At 43.0% G+C, this 22,772-nt stretch overlaps 1 protein-coding gene across 2 annotated transcripts in view; it reads left to right on the top strand.

The window, feature by feature from the left end:
• The window catches only part of LOC124711586 (bromodomain-containing protein 4-like), a 222,290-nt gene that overhangs the window by 51,411 nt on the left and 148,107 nt on the right, over positions 1–22,772 (top strand). The window contains exon 2 of one of the 2 annotated variants that reach the window (XM_047241734.1): positions 14,011–14,149. In XM_047241734.1, coding sequence (XP_047097690.1) covers positions 14,148–14,149 — 2 coding nt within the window. In that variant the 5' untranslated portion in view covers positions 14,011–14,147. The remainder of the gene's footprint in view (positions 1–14,010; positions 14,150–22,772) is intronic. The other variant, XM_047241735.1, reaches the window with a different exon arrangement.

Below are 22,772 nucleotides of genomic sequence, written 5' to 3'. Positions count from 1 at the left end.
CATATAGCCAGCGTACGTATGTGAGCTAGAATTATGTAATGCACCGGGGTTAAGTAACCAAGATCACGAGGAGAGGGGCAGCTAAGCTCTCTATGAAACACTAACGAAACACGAGAGACCGGGACTAAGTATTTTGCTTTACGAAAATTATGTATTGTGCCTTCGCTCTTTCGCCTCTCAAAATAGTTCCATCCAAATTTAATACATTTAATTCACAAGTAATTTCGAAGACTCTATTAAATTAATATTCCATCCTATTAAATACATTTTTGAGGATTGTCCGTCCAGCACTGACAAGGCATTGCCTTGCGCTCTAAAGCGCTTGCCCTTCACGTTAAATTCGTCTTTGGAAAGAGACCAAAGCCACGCGCAGCACAAACAGGTAATCAAACACATGCGGCTCTGAATCTGCACGAACAGCTCTAGCACACTGTCGCGATGGAGCAACAGTGCACAGTACTTGCGCTTGTTTGTTTCCAAGCGTCGACAATTCAGGGACACAACAGCTCACAGCAAAAGCACCCGCCTTACGCATCCTACGAAACCTAAAAGAACGATAATCTTAGATGGAGGTCAAAAAACACACTACACATCACATTTTCGCAAAATACGCCAATCCTGTTGAAAATGCTCCCTGCGTAAGGCAAAAAGACCGTAGACTTTGGTGTTATCATCACTCACTCGGTGCACAGTTGGTCGATCGCGCAACACACGGCTGATCTTTCTTTCACTACAACCATTCTGACGAAAGGTGACGACGAGATGGGCTAACTCAGCTGACAAACTCTCAGGGTTCGAGATTACATGGACCCTGTGAACCAAGGTGCGAAATACCCATTCACGTTGAACCGGATGGTAACTACTATCAGCCCGCAGATAGAAGTAAGTGTTAATAGGCTTCCTACAAACAGCATGTCCCAAACTACCATCAACCCTCCGCCTAACCTACACATCATCAAGGAAGCGAAGACGGCCATCCTTTTCCACCTCCATCGTGGAGCCTACTCAGACTGACTTGTATCCGCAGCTGTTATATTCATTCCCTTCCCCTCTTATACGTGTACCATACTGGGCACACAGGGAAAAATTTAGCGACAAGGTACAATCCTGCGTGAATATTCAAGGCGGCCGAGATCTGCCAAAGATTGCAGGCAGAATGAAAGCTGCTGTTGCTGCATAGAAAGTCAACGACTCACGGAGGTCACGCATTCTCTCTCGTTATGCGATACAAACCTTACTGTGTGACGAACACACAAGTATTGGCAGCTCTCTTGTTCGATGTTTTTTTTCGTAGCTGTTTACGTGTCTTCTAGCAATGCCAAACACTGAATGGCTCTGAGCACTATGGGACTTAACATCTATGGTCATCAGTCCCCTAGAACTTAGAACTACTTAAACCTAACTAACCTAAGGACAGCACACAACACCCAGCCATCACGAGGCAGAGAAAATCCCTGACCCCGCCGGAAATCGAACCCGGGAACCCGGGCGTGGGAAGCGAGAACGCTACCGCACGACCACGAGATGCGGACTGTCAAACACTCTCTACTAATAATGCAATACACAGATCAGCCAGAACATTAAAGATCACCTACCTAATTGCCGGTATGTCCATCTCTGACAAGGGTAACAGCGGAGACACGTCGTGGCATGGAAGCAATGAGGCCTTGGTAGGTCGACGGAGGGTGTTGGCACCACATCTACACACACGAATCACCTAATTTCCGTAAATTCCGGGTAGGGGGCGATGAGCTCTGACGCCACGCTCAATCACATCCCAGGTATGTTCGATCAGGTTCAGATACGGCGAGTTGGGGGACTAGCACATCAATTGGAATTCGCCACTCTGTCACACACCATGTCTTGTGACACGGCGCATTATCTTCCTGAAAAATGCCACTGGCGACGGAAACATGATCGTCATAATGGGGCGTACGTGGTATGCAACCAGTGTACGGTACTCCTTGGATGCCATGGTGCCTTTCACGAGCACCACTGGGCCCATGGATGCCCACGTGAGTGTTCCCCGGGGCATAACGGAGCCTCCGCCAGCTTGTCTCTGTCCACCAGTACAGGTGCCAAGAAGCTGTTCACCTGGAAGTCGACGGATTCGCGCCCTCCCATCGGCATGATGAAGAAGGTATCGGGATTCATCAGATCATGCAATGCTCTGCCACTGCGTCAACATCCAGTGTCGATGGTCACGTGCCCATTTCAGTCGTAGTTGCATTTTTGAGTCGGATCGTCACCTGCGACGAAACACGGGTTCACCACTACACTCCAGAATCCAAACAAGCCAGTAAGGAGTGGCGAGGCAGCATCAGTGAAAGCCAAGACTCGACTGTCGGCTGGCAAGATTCTTTCAAGCGTGTTTTTCCATCAGCGAGGCACTTTGCTGATTGATCTTTATTAGTGACGCACAATCAATGCTGCTTACTATTGCGAACTGTTGAACAAGGCAGGAGTTGCATATCGCCACAAAAGATGAGACCAATCGATTCGAGAAGTCATCCTCCTCCACGACAACGCGTGATCCCATACTATAGCTCTAACTGTCTCCAAGCTACGGGAAATGCACTGGACTTCACTTGATCATCATCCTTACAGCCCGGACTTATCGCCCTGCGATTTCTATTTATTCGGACCGCTTAAAGAAGCTCTAGGAGGGCGACGATTTGAAGATGGCGAGAGTGTGGAAGACTTCGTGCGCAACTGGCTGGTGCCACGACCCAGTTCTTTTTATGATGAGGACATCAAACAGCTGCCCATACGCTGGAACAAATGCATTTGCAAAACAGGAGACTATGTGGAAAAATAAATTATAATTGCCTTGAGTTTTTCAATTAATGAATTTAAATAAAAAATAAAATCCCGTTTGTATCTGATCCGACCTCGTATATCGCGAAGTGTGTAACCTGACACTGGAAGTCCTTAGTAGTGACCTTGACGTAAGATCGTTACCTGTCTTCGTAACAGCCCTCCTATACAAATGATGATTTCTTCCTTTTGTTGATGGAACGTAGTTGACTTGAAGTAATCGCAACACAGGCCTGTCATTTCTGCGGCCTGTTCTGTCAACGTCAGATCGCATAAGAAACTATAACTACTGACGTTAAAGTTTCCTTCGAACGATCTCAAATCAATTACACGAAAACGGCGGTTTTTGATAAAATGTCATTGTAACTGACATGTTTTCTATTCTCGAGTGAAAACTGAGGGCAGTAATTGAATAACATGACTATACGTATTATCGTAAGTGACAATTATTGTTTCAATCAATACGTCGCAAAAGTGTTAAATTCAGTTGGCGTCTTACGTCAGGGCTGTGAAAAAGTTTCCTCGATAGCTACATTACAAATGTTACTTAATTTATGATGCAAGAAAATAAGATATTTGTGCGGAGAAATTTGGGTAAAAACACTTCATTTAAATATGAACGTCACATGTTCTCCCCTGCTGTTTAATGTCAGTTCACGTGACCCAAAAGTCACGAAGCTCAGAGCATTATTGGCGGCAATATTTCGACAAACCGTAGCTGGTCACTTGGTTTCCAGCCCCGCACGGTCGCAGCTTAGCAGTCACGTAAACTTCGTGTGGAGCTATTAACGTTACTGGCTAGCCGTAATATAGCGAGCGTTTGTTCAAATGTGTGTGAAATCTTACAGGACTTAACTGCTAAGGTCGTCAGTCCCTAAGCTTACACACTACTTAACCTAAATTATCCTAAGGACAAACACACACACCCATGCCCGAGGGAGGACTCGAACCTCCGCCGGGACCAGCCGGCGAGCGTTTCCCCTCAGATAGGTACTTGTAGTGTTTGACTTCCACTGTGTGTTCCTTACCACTGTTTCTTGTCACTTGCTTTCCTGTTAACCAAAATCATCCTTTGCGCTAGAATTAGTGGTCAGAAAAAGAGGCGTTAAAATTTTTTTGAACATAATATTCTGATCATTCAGTTTCTTGAACCGAGACAGATAAAATTGTTAAGCTGATGGTATATGATTCGGGAGGAGGGGGCTCTGAATTGCCGACTGAGCAATTAGATTTGTTATAGTTTCGCTAAATTGCTTCATGGAAATGACAGGATGGCTCCTCTCAAGCATCTCTGTGCTTCTGCTGACCTTTGCAGAACCGGAAACGAAACATTAAGCTTCGTTATTTCATCCACACGGTGCAAAGTCGTCCTGTCACTCGACCCTGTTGCAAAACTTATTAAACGTAGCAAAAAGTTCCTAACTCTGCAGTAATTTGTGCACCAAAATGAAATTCACTAAGAGGTTTTGCTAACTGAAAGTGTCGGCGCGAGTACCAATCCGTCTCATAATTTTACTCCGTTGGACTACTTATTTTCAAGGGCGCTCTGTAACGGGTTAGATGAAGGTAAAGAATGAAACAACTATTAGGAATTCACGTTTCGCCGATATCGTCGTCATTGGAGGGTGGCATTTAACTTTGTTGATTCAGGGAGGGAGGGAACCATGTACTATCATTGTTGAAGGACTAATATGGTATTCGCTGAAGTGATTTAGGGAAACCACTGCGTACCCAAGTCAGGCCTGCTTGGCGTGTAGTGTTGGGCCATGGTTCTGGGTGAGACACGAGTTTATGCCAAGATGGAGTAATACGACCGTTCTCCCACATCTAGTGGCAGCTAGATGCAATAGCAAATATATGGTAACTGTAATCTACCACCAAACACTGAAAATTAGTTAAAAAAGCAGAGTGCATATTGAAGATTGTTCAATATCAGAATCTAATCGATGTTTAGTATTAAACTTATAACAAAACAATGGAAAGTTTAGAAATATCTTCATGTATATAAAACATCTGACACAAAATCTGATGAAAGAAGAGAGCGAATATATTAATTACAGTTACTACCGATTATCAGACAGAATTTCAATTTTTAATTGCGAAACGTGTGCTAAACTTTTAATTGCTAATGTGTGGTAGGAGATGTTCAAGAATATAAAATTTATATTCAATCAGTTCATCTCGACATGTCGGTAGTAACTTAAAAACGGTACAAGCCAATCATCACTACAGGATAAGCAACAAACAATTAGTTTCTAGAATGAAATTTTCACTCTACACAGGAGTGTGCGCTGATATGAAACTTCCCGGCAGATTAGAACTGTGCCGGACCGAGACTCGAACTCGGGACCTTTGCCTTTCGTGGGGAAGTGCTCTACCAACTGAGCTACCCAAGCACGACTCACGCCCCGTCCTCACAGCTTTACTTCTGACAGTACCTCATCTCCTACCTTCCAAACTTTACAGAAGCTCTCCTGCGAACCTTGCAGAACTAGCACTCCTGAAAGAAAGGATATTGCGGAGACATGGCTTAGCCACAGCCTGGGGGATGTGTCCAGAATCAGATTTTCACTCTACAGCGGAGTGTGCGCTGATATGAAACTTTGGAAGGTAGGAGACGAGGTACTGGCAGAAGTAAAGCTGTGAGGACGGGGCGTGAGTCGTGCTTGGGTAGCTCAGTTCGTAGAGCACTTGCCCGCGAAAGGCAAAGGTCCTGAGATCGAGTCTCGGTCCGGCAAACAGTTTTAATCTGCCAGGAAGTTTCAAACAATTAGTTTTCTGATTTTGTCTTTATCCTGTCGGCTTTTTTAGAATGTGTGTCATGCTCCTTCTGCTTTTACCAAACAACTCTAACCATCAGCGCCAAACCGTTACCCACAAAAATTGAAAACCTGAGATGTGGAAGGATGAAGATCGGAATTCGTATAGACGACACGACTGCCTCAAATACGAGGGTTGCCCAGAAAGTAATGCATTGTATTTTTTTCTCAGCCGAAAACAATGCTACCAATGGGAAACGTAACGTGTGTATTATTTGAAGTCTCCTGAGTGAGCATGCCACGATTCCGTCTCTTCCGACAGACAGCGTAGCTGCAGGACAGTTTCAGAACGACGTCTGCAGGTGACGTACGTTACAAGCAACGTCGCTTCATTGAATTTCTCACTGCAGAGTACGAAACTGTGAGGAATATTCGTAAACGCTTGTGCAAAGTCTGTGGAGCATCTGGTGTCGACAGAAGTGCAGTTAGTCGTTGGGCACGGCAGTTGAGGTCATCAGAAGGCGGTTCGGCGGAGCTGCACGATTTGCAGCCGTCGGGGAGACCATCCACGGCTGTCACACCTGACATGTTGCAGCGAGCTGGCGTTATTCGCGAGGTGACATTCATTGCGACTCGGCAGTTTGCACTGCGTTTGACAGTCAGCAAAGGAAGTGCGGGTGCAATTATCCGCACTCTTGGATATTCAAGGATTGGCACCGACAAGGGCTAAACGCCTGTGTTTCGCGCTGAAGGAAGCCCATAGAACAGGATGGAGATGAAGTGGAAAAAAAGGTGTGTAGATAAACACCATTCTTTCGTGTGTGTTATCCTCATCATGTTCAATACAGAATTGCTGAAGAAAAAAAATGCAGTGCATTACTTTCTGGGCAATCCTAGTACAACAGAATAGCGGAAACTTATCCGTTAACTATCTCATGTCAGTCATTATAAATTTTAATGTAGTGTCTGATGATACTGGAAGGTTACAGCAAGATCTTGTTTAAAAACGCGGGAACGCAAATACAAATGCGAGGAAGCGGGTCCATAAATAAACGTCGTAAGTAGAACGGTTATTTAGGTCAGCTGGTGACAAATATTTCAACAGAATGGAGGTATCAATCGAGGAGGTACAGCTGCTGGAAATCAGCAGTCAACATACGTAACGTTGTGCGAGCACAGGGTAAAAAGAGAAGCAGTGAAAAATACCGACAAAAGGTTAATGAAATGTTTCCAGATGTTGCGAGAGCTCCCCTATAAATATCCAAGTATCATCCTCGTCCGATTTATTGCCACAGACATCAAGCACTGCACAACCTCTTCTCTCTATAATTCGCTCGTTACCAAATTCACCACCAAGATAACTTCCAATTTCTGAAACCAAAAAATGCAAATTGCCTGTTTCCTCTGCTGTAGTAGGCTCTGCGGTTACAAAATTAATAGCGGCAATGATAATGGATTGCAACAACAGACAGAATCAACCGAGTTTTATACGTATTGGGGGCTTCCCGAACTACCACCAATAAAGGATGCGAAGGAGTTTTTGTATTTAAATTCAATATCCGTAACAATAACAACAGCCAATAGCGCGTGAAACCGTGGGCAGTCTGGTACCAACCAAGTCGCAAAGGCAATAACGGGTGAAACATTCAGTCAACTTAAGACAGCAAAGAGATCTTTCGCGCACGTAGTGTAGGTTATGGGGGTTGACTGACAGAAGGTTACCGTCAAGCAGTCTACTACAGACCCCAACACTGGATCATTACACACGTCTGTTACAATTATGGGAACAGGGTCAAGAATTAACATAGCTAGCTGTTATAAGACTTTGTATACTCTTTAATCACAGTCAGACAAATAGATTAACTAAAGATTCAAAAAACCTCGGAACAAAAGAACATGAGGTGACAAACGAACTGAACAAGGACAAATAGTACAATAATAAATATCAATACGTGTAAAATGGGATTTACGAACTCTAGTTTTATTAAATATTATAATTAGCAAAATATTTAAAAAGTAAAATTATTACAAAACTACTTGTAATTAAAGAGCAAGATTAATATCCTTGCAAATGTAGTCGACATTGTTCTATTAGCTAAAAATGAAAATAAGTTGAGTTCTCACAAGACAATAAAACCTACGAAAGGCACGGGGTTCAGACGGGTACCGATAAAACATGTACTCGCGATTCAGTATGTAGGGGGATTAAAAATATTCCTACAGGAGGTAGTACATGCAAAATATAGAAGAAACGTTCATGTAATTATATATCCGGAAACCAATACCTGTCGATACATTGACAGGTTTGCTTGTGATTAATAACGTGTAGCATTTGCAGAGGAGGTAGGATTCACAAGAGGTAAATTACAACGGCAGTACATGTGGGCAGATGCGAATTCTCCAGCAATTATGGAGGTGCTGCATCAGGATAGATTTCAGTAATTGTTGATGACAGGCTCATAGAGCTACACACTTTACCAAACAGGTTGAGAGGTTCTGTGTCTCACGGGTCCACGCCATTTTCTGCGACAGCACCTAACCGCAACGTTTAAGTGGGCGCCGGACTGGTCAAGGAGCATAGCCTCCCCGTTCACCGCTCTTGAATCCGCTGGATTTCTATGGTGACATTTAATGGCATCTGTCTGTCCAAGCCATCGACAGGAAATTTATCTTTAATTTCAAACATTTCAGCAACGGTTACATTATCACGTAAGGCATGGTCCCAGAAAGGCGCCTAGCAAATCCGCAGCAGTGACAAATAATAAACAAATGCGGATGATGTGCAGCTCGTTTCTGAGAACTTATTTGAAAATGCATCCTTCCCGTGTATAACCACACTGTCTTCAGTGTGAACTAATATTTGGCAATTATTTAACTACAACAGGAAGCGGATCGTATTGATAGGACCCGAAGTGTTATCATCCGAAGAGCTTCACACGATCGCTCTTGTAATGTACCTGCAGACGCCACCCACGCTACACATAGTGAGCTATACTCCGTCAGATATATTTGAAGATGTGCCAGGTGAAAGACAACATCCTTTTGTCGAGACCGTAATAATCACTCTCACTTTCCAGTTCTATGAACGGCTGCTGTACACATCACCTTTCTTCTTTATTCCTAAACATCTCTCCCCCCCCCCTCTCTCCTCCATCCCACCTCATTTTTAAATAATTTACAATCAAATGCAATCTAGAAAAATTATTGTGTTTAAAGTTAATGAATATATAACGGTATCCGAAACTACTGTGAGATTTCTTCAAAGGCACTCAGGGTAGAGCAGAAGAAGAGTGTGACTGTGTGTGTGTGTGTGTGTGTGTGTGTGTGTGTGTGTGTGTGTGTGTGTGTGTTGACGTAAAGGAGAGAAATTCTTCCACTAATTAGTTCTATTCCCTAAATTGTTCAACAAGAAATGCTTCACTAGTTTTAAGAATGAACACTTACACAAGAGATAGTACTGACCAGTGAATTATATCCCATGATTGGCAAAGGAAAGCTACAAAGTGAAGTAAAACTGTATTATAGGTATGACATTCATGAATGTTGCGAATTAGCTGAGCTGCTGACGTTTATCCTGGAAAAAATCTAACCAAAGTTCCTACAGAAAATTGGAATAGAGATCAACATGACCATCATTTCTGCCTTTTTTTATTGCTCATGAAAACAACAGATTGCATGTTGTGCCACCATACAGTGAGACCTTCAGAGGTGGTGGTCCAGACTGGTGTACACACTGGTACCTCAAATACCCAGTAGCACGTCCTCTTGCATTGATGCATGCCTGCATTCGTCGAAGCATACTATCCACAAGTTCATCAAGGCACTGTTGGTCCAGATTGACCCACTCCTCAACAGCGATTCGGCGTAGATCCCTCAGAGTGATTGGTGGGTCACGTTGGCCATAAACAGCTCTTTTCAATCTATCCCAGACATGTTTGACAGCCGGCCGGACTGGCCGAGCGGTTCTAGGCACTACAGTCTGGAACCGCACGACCGCTACGTCGCAGGTTCGAATCCTGCCTCGGGCATGGATGTGCGTGATGTCCTTAGATTAGTTAGGTTTAAGTAGTTCTAGGGGACTGATGACCTCAGAATTTAAATCCCATAGTGCTCAGAGCCATTTTTTTGAACCATGTTTGACAGGGTTCATGTCTGGAGGACATGCCGGCCACTCTAGTCGAGCGATGTCGTTATCCTGAAGGAAGTCATTCACAAGCTGTGCACGATGGGGACGCGAATTGTCGTCCATGAAGACGCATATCTCGCCAAAATGCCGCCGATACTGTTGCACTATCGGTCGGAGGATGGCATTCACGTATCGTACAGCCGTTACGGCGCCTTTCATGACCCCCAGCGGTGTACGTCGGCACCCCTGAACAGCAGGGAACCTTGCTGCACTCGCTGGACTGTGTGTCTAAGGCATTCAGCCAGACCGGGTTGCCTCCAAACACGTCTCTCCCGACTGTCTGGTTGTAGCCATATGCAACACTCATTGGTGAAGAGAACGTGATGCCAATACTGAGCAGTCCATTCGGCACGTTGTTGGGCCCGTCTGTACCCGCGCTGTATGGTGCCGTGGTTGCAAAGATAGATCTCGTCATGGACGTCGGGTGTGAAGTTGCGCATCATCTAGCCTGTTGCGCACAGTTTGAGTCGTAACACGACGTCCTGAGGCTGCATGAAAAACATTATTCATCATGGTGGCGTTTCTGTCAGGGTTCCTCCGAGCCGTAATCCGTAGGTAGCAGCCATCCACTGCAGTAGTAGCCCTTGGGTGGCCTGAGCGAGGCATGGCATGTCTTCGACAGTTCCTGTCTCCTTTTATGTCCGAACAACATCGCTTTGGTTCACTCAGAGACGCCTGGACACTTCCCTTGTTGAGAGCCCTTCCTGGCATAAAGCAACAATGCGGATGCGATCGAACCGCGTCTAGGCATGGTTGAACTACAGACAACACGAGCCGTGTACCTCCTTCCTGGTGGAGTGACTGGAACTAATCGGATGACGGACCCCCTCTGTCTAAGGCTAGGCGCAAATTGAGAAGCGTATAGCACGTGTGACGTGACACGACACGACACTACAGCGCGACACGCACGTGCCGCACGGGTCCAGCGCATATTGCGACGCGTACACCATACTTCGCACGCGCCGACTGGCGACGCTCTGCGCTGACTGAACCGAAGCGCGCGCAACCATTTATCTTTCTCATACGATTTTACAGAAACTATTCTCTGAAAATATGTGATTTTTGCCTTACTTGTGGCGTTATATGTCAGCTTCGTGACGAAGTGCCCATCATCTCGCTAATGGCCATTTTTATTGTGATGTACACATTTTAGTAAGACACTACGCAAAACTCAAAAAGTTTGCAACGAAAATTAGGGGTCGCTATGATTTTGCGTTTGGTGCGTATTACACCATATGTTGCTGCGTATGAAATTTAGCTAACATGCAGAATTTTTGTTTAGACTTGGGAGGAGATCTCTATCTGCCTCCGATCTCAAGAAAATGGATCCCATGTAGCGCGCTCACTTCCGATCTCACGCCCGCGAGAATTAAATACTCGCAACATCTCTCGTATCTCCAAAACCGCTCGAGAGATCGAAACGAAAGTTTGGCGAATGATAGCACACAAGGAGGAGAGTGTTTTGCCAATTATTAAACAGACGGAACTTTATCTATGGCGATATATCACTACTTATACTTCTTTTTTTATTCGTTTCAGTCCAGTGACTGTAATTTTTTAAGTTATCGACAGCTAGCGAAACAAGAGCTTCCTAGTATAAAAATAAACATGAAATTTCTTCTTTTATGTTACTGCAAACCGATACTATGAGATTTTTCGTAAGCTATTGAGCTCTGTGATTGCCAATTACTTGTTTAATGAGGCCCTCCGTTTTGGAATTCTGTCTCAATAGCTGCTCTGAGATGAGTTTGGCAAATTACATTGTGACAAAGAAAGTACAATTAAACCAGTCACCAAGAGAAATGTGGCCTTTACTCATAAATGGTGATGCTTCTTCGAATGAGAAAAGGTTAACAACTCACACAAAAGAGATTGGCAATTCTGTTGGAACTTTGGTGGAATCCCCGTAACCCATCGTATTTTTAACACTGAGCGACGGGAATGGAAACTTACCAAGGATTTTATTCCTTCTAGTGAACTGAGCAGTATTAAAATAATGACGAGCGTTCCTTCAGGCGGAATGATAGGCACATGCCAGATACTGTTTACTCACCTAGGGCTTGCCAAACTGACAATGCGTGATCGCGAATAAAATAGTTGTTATTGAGAAAAATAAACAATTGATCTGGCGCACAACACAATTGCTCAGTGTATTGTCAGCAGCGAAGGATAATGCGCGCGACAGGAATGCACAAGCTAGCCATGTGTGCCTTGTGAGTTGGAGTTCGAAAAACATTGTCATGAAATTAGATCTGCCTTTGTCAGCAGCACATTTCAACAAAATAAATATATCTAATCATAACACTCTTTTAGGATATTACTACTTTCGTAATAATACCGACCATTTTCTTCATTTGTGTAGCCTATTGTTGTATAATTAGTTTATTAATGCTAATAATGTCCATGCAACAATTGAAATGTTTTTTCTCATCACGGCGAACCAATTAAAACATTGTTATTTGTGACTGCTTTTCGACTGTTTCTAGCTTGCAGTGGAAATATGTTGTTCACATGCATGTAGTACAGTGTGTCTTATTACATTATTACATCCATATCAGAGTAATCACAGTGAAACTTCTATACTTCAGATCTTGGACGCTTTTTACCACAAGAACAAAGGGATCACACCTGTGGAGATTATCCCTTTCTAAATTTTTGTAACAGATCGTACAGATACGCTAGCTTACTAGGCAGCGAGACTATAACCTTGCATTACTTTCCTGCCTTGATTCTTAATCACATGATTTTATAATAATCCTTGCTTCCTTATTCACTACCCTCTGTCCCTTCTTGCGATCTGAAAACATCGCGGAGGCATATGGTGCAATTCCAGCGGCCAATGGCTCATCAGTTACTGCAGTAAACATTTTTCTTGACAGAAGAAAAACAAAACAAAACTATGGAGATATAAATAACAGAGAAGCATAACGTGCTAACGAAGAAACCTGGAGCGTTTAAATGGCGAAAAACAAAACACTACCCAAAGGCAATAAAATTCAGTACACAGTAAGGCAAAATTTATCGTATTGGCAATACTACCACTGCTGATATGCGCCGTTCCGATGTGAGCATATGGCCGGGCTAGTTTTCCGCTCTCCTCCTCAAATTTCCCACGGTGCTAGCGAGGCAAGCGCGACGCGAGAAACTGTGCCTCAACCACAACGCCGCGCGACCTGGCGCAGGCGCGTGTCGCGTCCCAGTCGCGTCGCGTCGCAATTTGCGCGGTCCCATTTGAACCTGTGATGTTACAAGAACGCGCGCTGCTCTGCGTCGCGCTACACGCGTCTCAATTTGCGCCTAGCCCAATAGTGATACAATATCGACAGTCAACGTCTATCATCAGGAGTTCTGGGAAACTTTTTGTTATGTGTGTACTTTGACTGCATTACCGTGTGACAGGAGATTCCAAAGTTTCCCTCTGAGGGAATACTTTGAGAATCCTGCTACTCTGATGAAACACATTGTTTATTTTGAGCGTTAGTAAAATCTTTAAAGGGTGAGAAAAACTTTTTGTTTTAGTGATCACTTTAGTTTTAAATGATAACTAACAATACTGTTACAGAAATCATTACAAAAATTTGTATCGTCAAAGTGTCGGGAAAAAAATCCATGTTGTTAATACATTCTGCCGGAGCACTTACTCCGCAGAACAGTTTGGGAAACCTTGCTAAATGAAAAAGAAAGTAAATACGTTATTCTCTCCCTTCACCTAGTTGAATCAACGCCAGAGCGCGCCAGCGGCAAGGAAGGAGCTTAACCTGTTTCTTTTGCCAACAGAGGGCACTACTGGCTGGCGCTGGGCGTCTCAGTACTTCTTACAGTGGATCGCGACGCGCTCTTCAGTCTGCGGACGCAACTGCTTTCAGTTGCTTTGATGCCGCAATACTTCTTCCACTATCTCATTCCTGCCGAAGCAGATTTACATCCTTTACCAGTTCAATATTACAAACAAACAAAAAAAATTTTCTCCACGTGCTGGTCTTGGAAAGTGTACAAATGACTTTAGTAAATCATTTTGTTTCTTTTCAAGCGTAAACTCACGACATTGAAGATGTATTATTAGTTATAACTGTCACATTGAAAACCGGAGTAACTAAACGTAGCTCCTTTTTTTTCCAAAACTTAACTGGACCTACAATTTGACAAATAAATTCTTACTGCAGAAGTACTCACGTCCTGTAATTTTATCTGCATACTTAGCTTTAACTAACTAATTTTGGTTGTAGTTGACTAACAATGGTGTTGCAGACAGAAACGTGAGAACGATACTCAAGATTGAAGCGGACGAAGACGAGGACAGGAAGAGAAGAGGAACTACAAGGAAGGCGTGGACAGGCCCTGTTGCTTCGCTTTTAGTTGCTTGACTGTATTACCTGAAACCAAATATGTAAGTTTCGCAATAGCACGCTTAGTAACAATATAACTTAACATGCTAATAAAGCTTTTACCTCTACATAACTGTCCAGTTGGTGCTTAACATGTGATTAATTGCACTTAACCTTTTTTAAGGACTTGATATTAAATTAAACTGACATGTCAATAGCATAATTCTTCCATAATTATTAGGGCAAAAATAACTACACCTGAAACTTTATTGTCTGAGATCTGACAGCGGAAAATAAGGATCACAGCCCTTCAATTTAACGCCGCAGCTCGCCATTGCTACACCATGAAATAGATCAAACCAATATTCTGAAAACGGAAAACAGTTACCATGGAACCCAAAAAGCACAAAACTGCATTGCCGAAATCAGCACTGAGAAACGCCTGATGCATATTTGAATCGCAGATCTAACCAGCTGACAAGACGGGACAAATTGTTTTGTGATCGTCGCGAATAACACACGAACCTCACAATCTGCATTCACCCACAAGTGGTCTAATGAAGAAAACGATGTGGGAAAAAATGCGGATGATTAAAAAAGCAACTTTACGGGCTTCCCGGTAACAGCAATTAAGCAAGAATCATTTTTTCACTAAACTTTGCAATATTTACATAGCAAATAGCTGTACATAATATAGGTTAAAAAGTTTCACTTGCTGAGCAACGTCGCGACACGAATTTGTTCTCTTTTTCTTTACGCCATTCTTATTCAGCCGCTATCTGCTCCCCTTTCTACTATAAAATTACGATGTACTGGACGCAGTAACTTACATACAATAGCCGCCTTCTAATCGTACTTTTTACTATCCGTACGCATCCATTCTGCACACATCTGCTTTTCCCTTACACCTTTTCCCCACTGTTCACGTTCACTTCTGTCTATGACCTGCCACAAACAAGCAGTTTCAGAAACTGATTCTTCTTACAAGGAGGCGACTATGATCAATAGGCGTATTTCGCTGAAGAAATCTTCCATCGCTTTTTATGTTCTATGAGATTGTTTCACAGAGAACACTTTTTTTTTACTCTATCTTTCCGATTTTGGAAGCAGCGTAATCATTTCAAACGCACCTCATTAAGCCAACACTTCATATGTTTATAATCAAGTCTAATTATGTTCTCAGCAGCCTCTCCCGCTCCCCCCAATTTTATTTCATACTTTATATTCAAGTCTTCCTTCTTTAAGCGAACTGAGAAGTGTCGTTTTCAAGTACCTGCACACTGGTATCCTTTGTCTTTGAACTTGGATTATTGTTCTTAAGCATTTTTTCGCTTTCTTCACCGATCACAAAAATAGTAATATGAAAGAAGAAGAGTAATAATCAGCAATAAGGCTTTATACATGTGCACCATATTATTTTCTTTTCCTGTTTCTATTATGTCCTTTCATCGCCGTCATACTGTCTGGCAAATTCCACGAACCACTTGGGCGAACTCATATTCTTAACTTGCTTCTCAGGTACACTCTCACATTTTATTTCACTCGTGGCTGAAAGAAGGAAAGATTATAAATCGCTTCTGACTGATCTTTCCAAATGCTGTCTGAATATTGCGGCCCTCACCTAAGCAGGCAATCTGAGGATGCTACAAAATGACATCAGTTGAAAGGAATGTACAGTTTATATTACTTCAGATATTTTAATTCAGACACTGAGATTTCCACTACGGAGGAACGTAAGTTGCTTACTGAAGCGTCTCTACAATGGATACTTTTATCATTATTTATCAACCAGCTACTTTTGTGGAGGATGTACATATAAATCCTTCAAACATGGTGACAATGAGACGTCTCAATCTTATTTCTTAGGAAGTTCCTAGTACAGGCAAATATCACGCCATTTCCTAGCTTCCGTCCAAGAGCCATGTAATAAATGTATCGTGCAGATGATTGTGGGGAGTCTGTTCCGTGTGATAGCATGATGGTGTCGTTATGTATCATTACCAAAGAGAAGCAAAGACGTAGTGATGTTCTGTTCCAAACCACACCGTAAAAGATTAGGTACACAGTTCATTTCGTACACCGTGAGCGGATCGAGGAGCATGTCGAACACGTCAGAAATTAATAGAGACAAATTTACAGAACATTATTTATACGCTGATGTTCCTTCCAGAGACTAAGTGAGGTTTTCAAAGATGTGGAAGAAGTAAAAACAGAATTATACCTTTCTTCAATTACATAACTATACAGCTTCCCACAAACTCTTGTTCAGTAGGATTAAATGGGTCGCCGAATCTAAGGACTCCTCTAGAAAGACTTATCATCCTCGACAGAGTCATGTCTTTATTCTGTGAGACAATCTGTCGAGGTATATCGTTTGACCCACTAAATAGACTATAGCAACCTCTTCGCCCTGGCAAACGCAACTACGTGTTCCGCAGGTGCCACAGTAGTATTAGGCCTTTTCCTTGCGTGGACATCCAGGCCGAATTTTATCTTTTTATAAATGTTATTTAGGTGGTCGAGAAATTCGCCTGGAGCATCCCTTTCCACGTTGCCAACGTACACTGAGGCGACAAACGTCATGGGATACCTCCTAATAGGTGTCGGACCTCTTTTTTTCCGGCGTAGTGCTGCAACTCGACGTAGCACGGACTCTACAAGTCGTTTGAAGCCCCTGCAGAAACGTTGAGACATGCTGCCTCTATGGCTGTCCGTAATTGGGAAAGTGTTGCCGACGCAGGATTTTGTGCACGAACTGATCTCCTGATTATACCCCATAAATGTTCGATGGGATTCATGTCGGGCGATCTGTGAGAACAAATCATTTGCTCGAACTGTCCAGAATGTTCTTCACACCAATCCCGAACAACTGTGGCCCGGTGACACGGCGCATTGCCACCCATAAAAAGCCATAGTTGTTTGGGAGCATGAAGTCCATGAATGGCTGCAAATGGTCGTGAAGTAGCCGAATTTAACCATGTCCAGTTAAAGACCGGTTCAAGTGGACCAGAGGACCCAGTCCATTGCGTCTAAACACAGACCACGCCAGTGTGGAGCCACCACCAGCTTGCACGGTGCCTTGTTGACAACTTCGGTCCGTGGGCTCATAGGGTCTGCGCAACACTTGAACCCCACCAGCAGCTGTTACCAACTGAAATTGGGACTCACGTGGCCAGGCGACTGTTTTGCAGTCGATATGGTCACGAGCCCAGGAGAGGCGATGTCGCGCTATTAACGAAGGCACTGGCGTCGGTTGTCGCCAAATTCCGCCGCACTGTCCGAACAGATACGGTCGTCGTACGTCCCACATTGATTTCTGTAGTTATTTCACGCAGTGTTGCATGTCTGTTAGCACTGACGACTATGCGCAAACGTCGCTGCTCTCAATCCGTAAGAGGTGGTCATCTACCACTCCGTTGTACGTGGCGAGAGGTAATGCCTTACATTTGGTATTCTCAGCGAACTCTTGACACTGTGAAGTTCGGAATACTCAATTCCAAATGGAATGTCGGATGCGTGTAGCTCCAACTACTATTCCGCATTCATAGTCTGTTAATTACAGTCGTGCGATCATTATCACATCGGAAACATTTTCACATGACTCACCTAAGAAACGACAGCTCCGCCAACGCACTGCCCTTTTACACCTCGTGTACGCGATACTAACGCCGTCTGTGGATGTGCATATCGCTATCCCATGACTTTTGTCACCTCGCTGTATGTATAGAAGTGGCTCGGTGGGCATCATGCGACCCTTGCCAGTGGATTTCTTTTCTATTTTCTTTCTTCTCAAATTCCTTCAGGTAGACGTTCGCCACATCAGGTGACAGTAAAAGCTTAACATACGATGTTCAAAAAAACTGCTCCAGTAAGCACTGTGTTCCTTGGAGAGGAACTTTGTTGTACGGCGATCCACTTCTCAACTCACCAATATGTCGCCTGGTTGCAGATTTACTGTTCTTAAGATATAAACGAACCATGCTGTTTTTTTTTCTTTTTGCGGCCAGCCACGTGAGCACTTAGCACGGTTCGCAGATGTTTAGCCAAACCGTGTATCAGTGACTAACGACTCTAATTATAGGCAGAAATGTATATCCTTTACGAGTAGAATGGATGCATTCCGAAACATTATCGACACACTGCGGTCTGACGGGACAAGAGTTACGAGAAAATATTGCACCGACACGTCATCAGTAGAAAACTCTCTGTATGGTAGTTCACCGCAAAAGGAAGATAATCCAAATTTTCTGAAAGTGAATAGACAGTATGGTTGTTCATTTCTCAACAGGCAAGGAAAAATCATAGAATTCATTACCTCAGCCATATTTTACTTTATATGCATTTTATTTTTCTGTAAAATTAAAAGTGTCGAAGACTGAATGCTATGGTTGATTTAGGTATTAAGTTGTTGGTCACATTTATAGATTGAAGCGACCTTGTTTCAGGACAAGAAATATATGGCTAAAATGAAACGTAGCCGTACTTTCCCTCATGACGTACGAAAATTGCCACTAGATAAGACCATGGACAAAGTGCACAACACAATATTGGGACCATCGGCGATTAAAACGTGTACGGAAAAGTTGATGCCACAGGCATATCAAAACATTACGGTACAGTTTAAACGAAACAAATACAAAACTTCTTGCAAAACGGGTAGCATATTCTTTTGAGTGCTGGCTAAAGGCAAATGTGAAAATGTATTTTTCAGCAGCGGTTTCAAAATGATCCAACTGACGTACTACGTCAATGACTTAGAGTTTAGACACTTAACGGAAGAAACGAAACAGCAACCTGAAGAGTGGGCGGATGCTGGTAGCCTTGCACACAAAGGCGAGGTCTACTTCTTATATTGGAGAGGTTACTGCCAATGTTTTGCGCCATCTTTTCTTAGTGATTACCTGGAAAATCATAAAACAGTAACTGACGAAAACAAGTAACTGTACCAAATGGATGAAAAAATACGCGATTATAAAAGAAACAAAGAAGTAGTAATCAGGAACATGTTCCTCCCCGAAATTATGCGCTGACGGTGGGAAAACAGAGCTTTGAAGTATCGATGTCTCAGACATATCACCTGTTACATATATTTGGCATCCTCTAACGCCTATCTCGTTTCCCCACATACATTTAACACTGACACATGATGAGAAATCGCTGATGAAAGTGGCTTAGTTTTGCGATTTTTAGTGAGCATTTATGTGACGGCTCCCAAACCCAAGGTCCTCGGCGGTACTTTTGGGGCAGTCACCACACGTTGTATAAAGCGTGGGTAGTGACCAGGATGTAGCTATTTCTGTTGGCCGAAAAATAATTAATGACAAGAATTGCGCCAGCCAGCTAGAATGAAGAGATGACTTATCGTTATTTCTGACGAAACGTGCACCAGCAATAGAAGTCCAAGTAATATCCGAGAGTAATCCGTGTACTGAGCCTAGTCGAATACAATAGCAAATATCACACTGCAATGGCTCCGCTATAAACTCCACGAAATGCTAGCAATAGACAATCGACAATAGACTGTCCGTCTCGGGGCCAGCGCTCCTCCTTACATGCAAAAGGCAGAGGGCGCTGCGGACCCGAACTCAGCCATGGCGCGACCTCTTCCGTCGGCGGTAACGCCCTGAGACGCCGACGGCCGCGACAGGGACTGTGGCCAGCGATGTCACGGTCAGGGCGCGAGTTGGTTGGTTGGGTCCGTGGACACAACAAGCATAATCTTAACGTAGCAACAAAGAAGCCACAACATCCACCATTTTTTTAAAGTTAACAAATGAGATTTTAAAATTGCATTATTTGCGATTTTAGTACAGAGAACTCCACACGTTGATGTTGGTCACCTTCACGAAGAACTTGCAGTAGCTGAATTTTGTATGGTTTCATGTGTAAACGTCGACGCAACACACGCCACACGGACATCGAGGGCATTTGATCTGTCGAGCTGCACGGCGGACTCCTTGTGGATCTAGGGCGGGTGCGTTCGACGTCTGTGTCAGACACTCCGGGACGGCCTGGCGATTTGACTTCACTCAAACAACCTGTATCTCGGAATTGTACATGTCATCGTCTAATGCTCTGTGCTGTAGAAGGATCCACACCATACGAAGTACCAAAGTCGCGCTGAAAGTTATTACTGACCTGCACTGCGCAAAATGTAGACACAAAACGCTTTCTGTTGTCCCGACACCATTTTTACTAGAATTGAAGTGGGCGCACACTGCTGGTGCCTAGCGGTAACCATGTAAAACTCGAGAGTACGATCTTTCCAACAGTACGTTGTTCACGCACATATCACAAATAACGTAATAGTTAAGATTTGCAGTGGAGGAAGACTGGTGACTTCAGGTATCTTAAATATCGTTTTATACCTTTTAATTCTTACTAAATCTCACTCCATGACCAACTAAATGCGACGACATCCGTTTGTACTGTCTCGTACTATAATAACGCAGATAACAGTCTAACTACTGCTGTGAAAGCTTCGTATATACCCTAAAGATACAAGATGTATGCAGCAGACGGAAATAATGTTTGAGGGACTGATTTTATCAAATTGTACACACTTAGCACAAATACCTATTTTATTGTGAATGCATGTGCCGGTTTCTCACAACTAAGATAAAATTCACTGATTTTGGAGGAGAGCATCGCACATTGGGGTACTTGCATACTATATAAACACATTAGTTTACATGATAATTCGAACATAAGGGACATGGCGTATCAGTTGCTGTTTTGATGATTCTGCATAGTTTACGTTGCATCACAGATACACATTCGCAAATTTTAAAGTCAGTTCCCTGGAGACGGTGAACAATGTGGTGATGTATCCTCCTCCGTGGTCTGCACAAATCCCACCACAGAACGGAACTATAGTGCATTATTTAAACAAACAACATTCTAGCAACAAAAAGGAACATTCGATATTAAAATGGGTGTTCAAATGGATCAACCGCCTGAACTATTGCAACGGTTTGTGTATATGACTACTGTCTTAGATAACACTAATATTACACATAAGAACCATACTACTGACGATGGGGAAATACACACATTTTTCTCTTAATCCAGGACTTTGTTCTCCACTATATGTATATTACCGAATTTAGATTGGCTCGTTTCGAGTATAAAACATGTACGTAGCATTACTGTCGTTCTGCAGTAGGGTATTTGACTGTTTTCTGGAAATCGTCTTAAATGGACAATTATGTCGTTTTATGCTCATAACATGCCTTTTTCCTTCTCGAATTTCAGTATACTTTTATAAAAACAGAAATGAAATTCAAATAATATAAAAGCCCGCTAAAACGCTCCAGTCGAGTAATGTGATGTCTGTGACGTCACTGGCTGGCTCGCTGCTTCTACCATCATAAAGCTAATTCACAGTGTTGTCTTGTTTCGGAATTTACGTTTCGAAAATGGCAAATAATGTGTAGTAAAAATTATCTTTAGAGGCAGCTTCTTTGGCACACCACTGTTAGCTTGGTCGGTAGAACACTGGACTGTCGAATAGTGAAAAATGATATGCAGAGGTCCCTGGTATTTTAGCATAAAACAAATAGTCAATCACAGTCAAAAAACTTCATCGCACCTGTTAGAAACAGAGTATTATCGTGTCTTCCTTGGTGTTCACATGTCATTGCATTTGCAATAGCTGTTCATGCAAATTACGTTCAAAAAGATATTTTCTAGATAACGTGACCACACACTTTGTACTTTATTAGAAACAATGTTTTAATCTTCATAATGTCTAGCTGGGGTCCTTACTGTTTAAACTTTTGCAGTTTCATCATCTTACATAAAGATGAAGTAAGTCTGCTTCAGATACTGACTTTAGTTTACACTTTCAAACAACACCGCCCTTACGTTTATGTTGCCTGCATGTTGTACTTGCTTTATTATTCTCCGCATACTGTACCTTATCGTCCTACACCTCGTCGTATTGCGGAAGTGTAGCGATATCTTCACTACTAGCAATGCTTTCCAAAAAAGGTAATTGTTTGTAAGCAGAGAAGACGCATTTATCCTTAGTTGTCCATTTCTCAGACTAAGATTAAGGTGAAACTACACACAATACACGCCACCATCGAAACAACTGCTACAATGAGTTCTCGCAAACGTTATTTTCATATTTCGTTTAAAACTTTCAAAAATTTATGGCGCTTACAGGATTCGAACCTGCGTTCTTCTTCACCTTAGTTACAAGCGCTATCTGTTGCGCCACAGACTCCATGCTTCTCGCCAATCGTCTGCTGAGTATCTTGTAGGCGTTTTCCATCATTAAACAATTAAACTGCTTGCAGGAAAAGTACGTAAAACGTAGTAACTACAGCTAGCCCTCTGTAACACACGCATAGCTTTGTCTAACAAGGGGAGGCCGCCAGTTGTGAAATTCAGATTTGATTCATACTGCGCATAATAAAAGCTCATGGCCAGAGGTGTAATGTGGCAAAGCACCAAGATGCACTTCTCAGCCGTTGTCGAGAAAATCGACAGTCAAAAGAAACTATTGCGGTGAAATACTCTCTACGCTTAATAATTTTCTACAGCGTGGTGGCGCTATATATATATATATATATATACTTGAAATAAATCCACCAATTGTCTTCTCCGATTTTTGCCGATATGATACGATACGCATGGTATGCATCAAACCTGACGAACGATAGAACAATTTTTCAGAAT

The sequence above is a fragment of the Schistocerca piceifrons genome, chromosome 8, assembly GCF_021461385.2.
Source record: "Schistocerca piceifrons isolate TAMUIC-IGC-003096 chromosome 8, iqSchPice1.1, whole genome shotgun sequence".
NCBI lineage: Eukaryota > Metazoa > Arthropoda > Insecta > Orthoptera > Acrididae > Schistocerca > Schistocerca piceifrons.
Note: the sequence above shows the minus strand (reverse complement) of the source record. Positions and strands in the feature narration are given on the sequence as shown.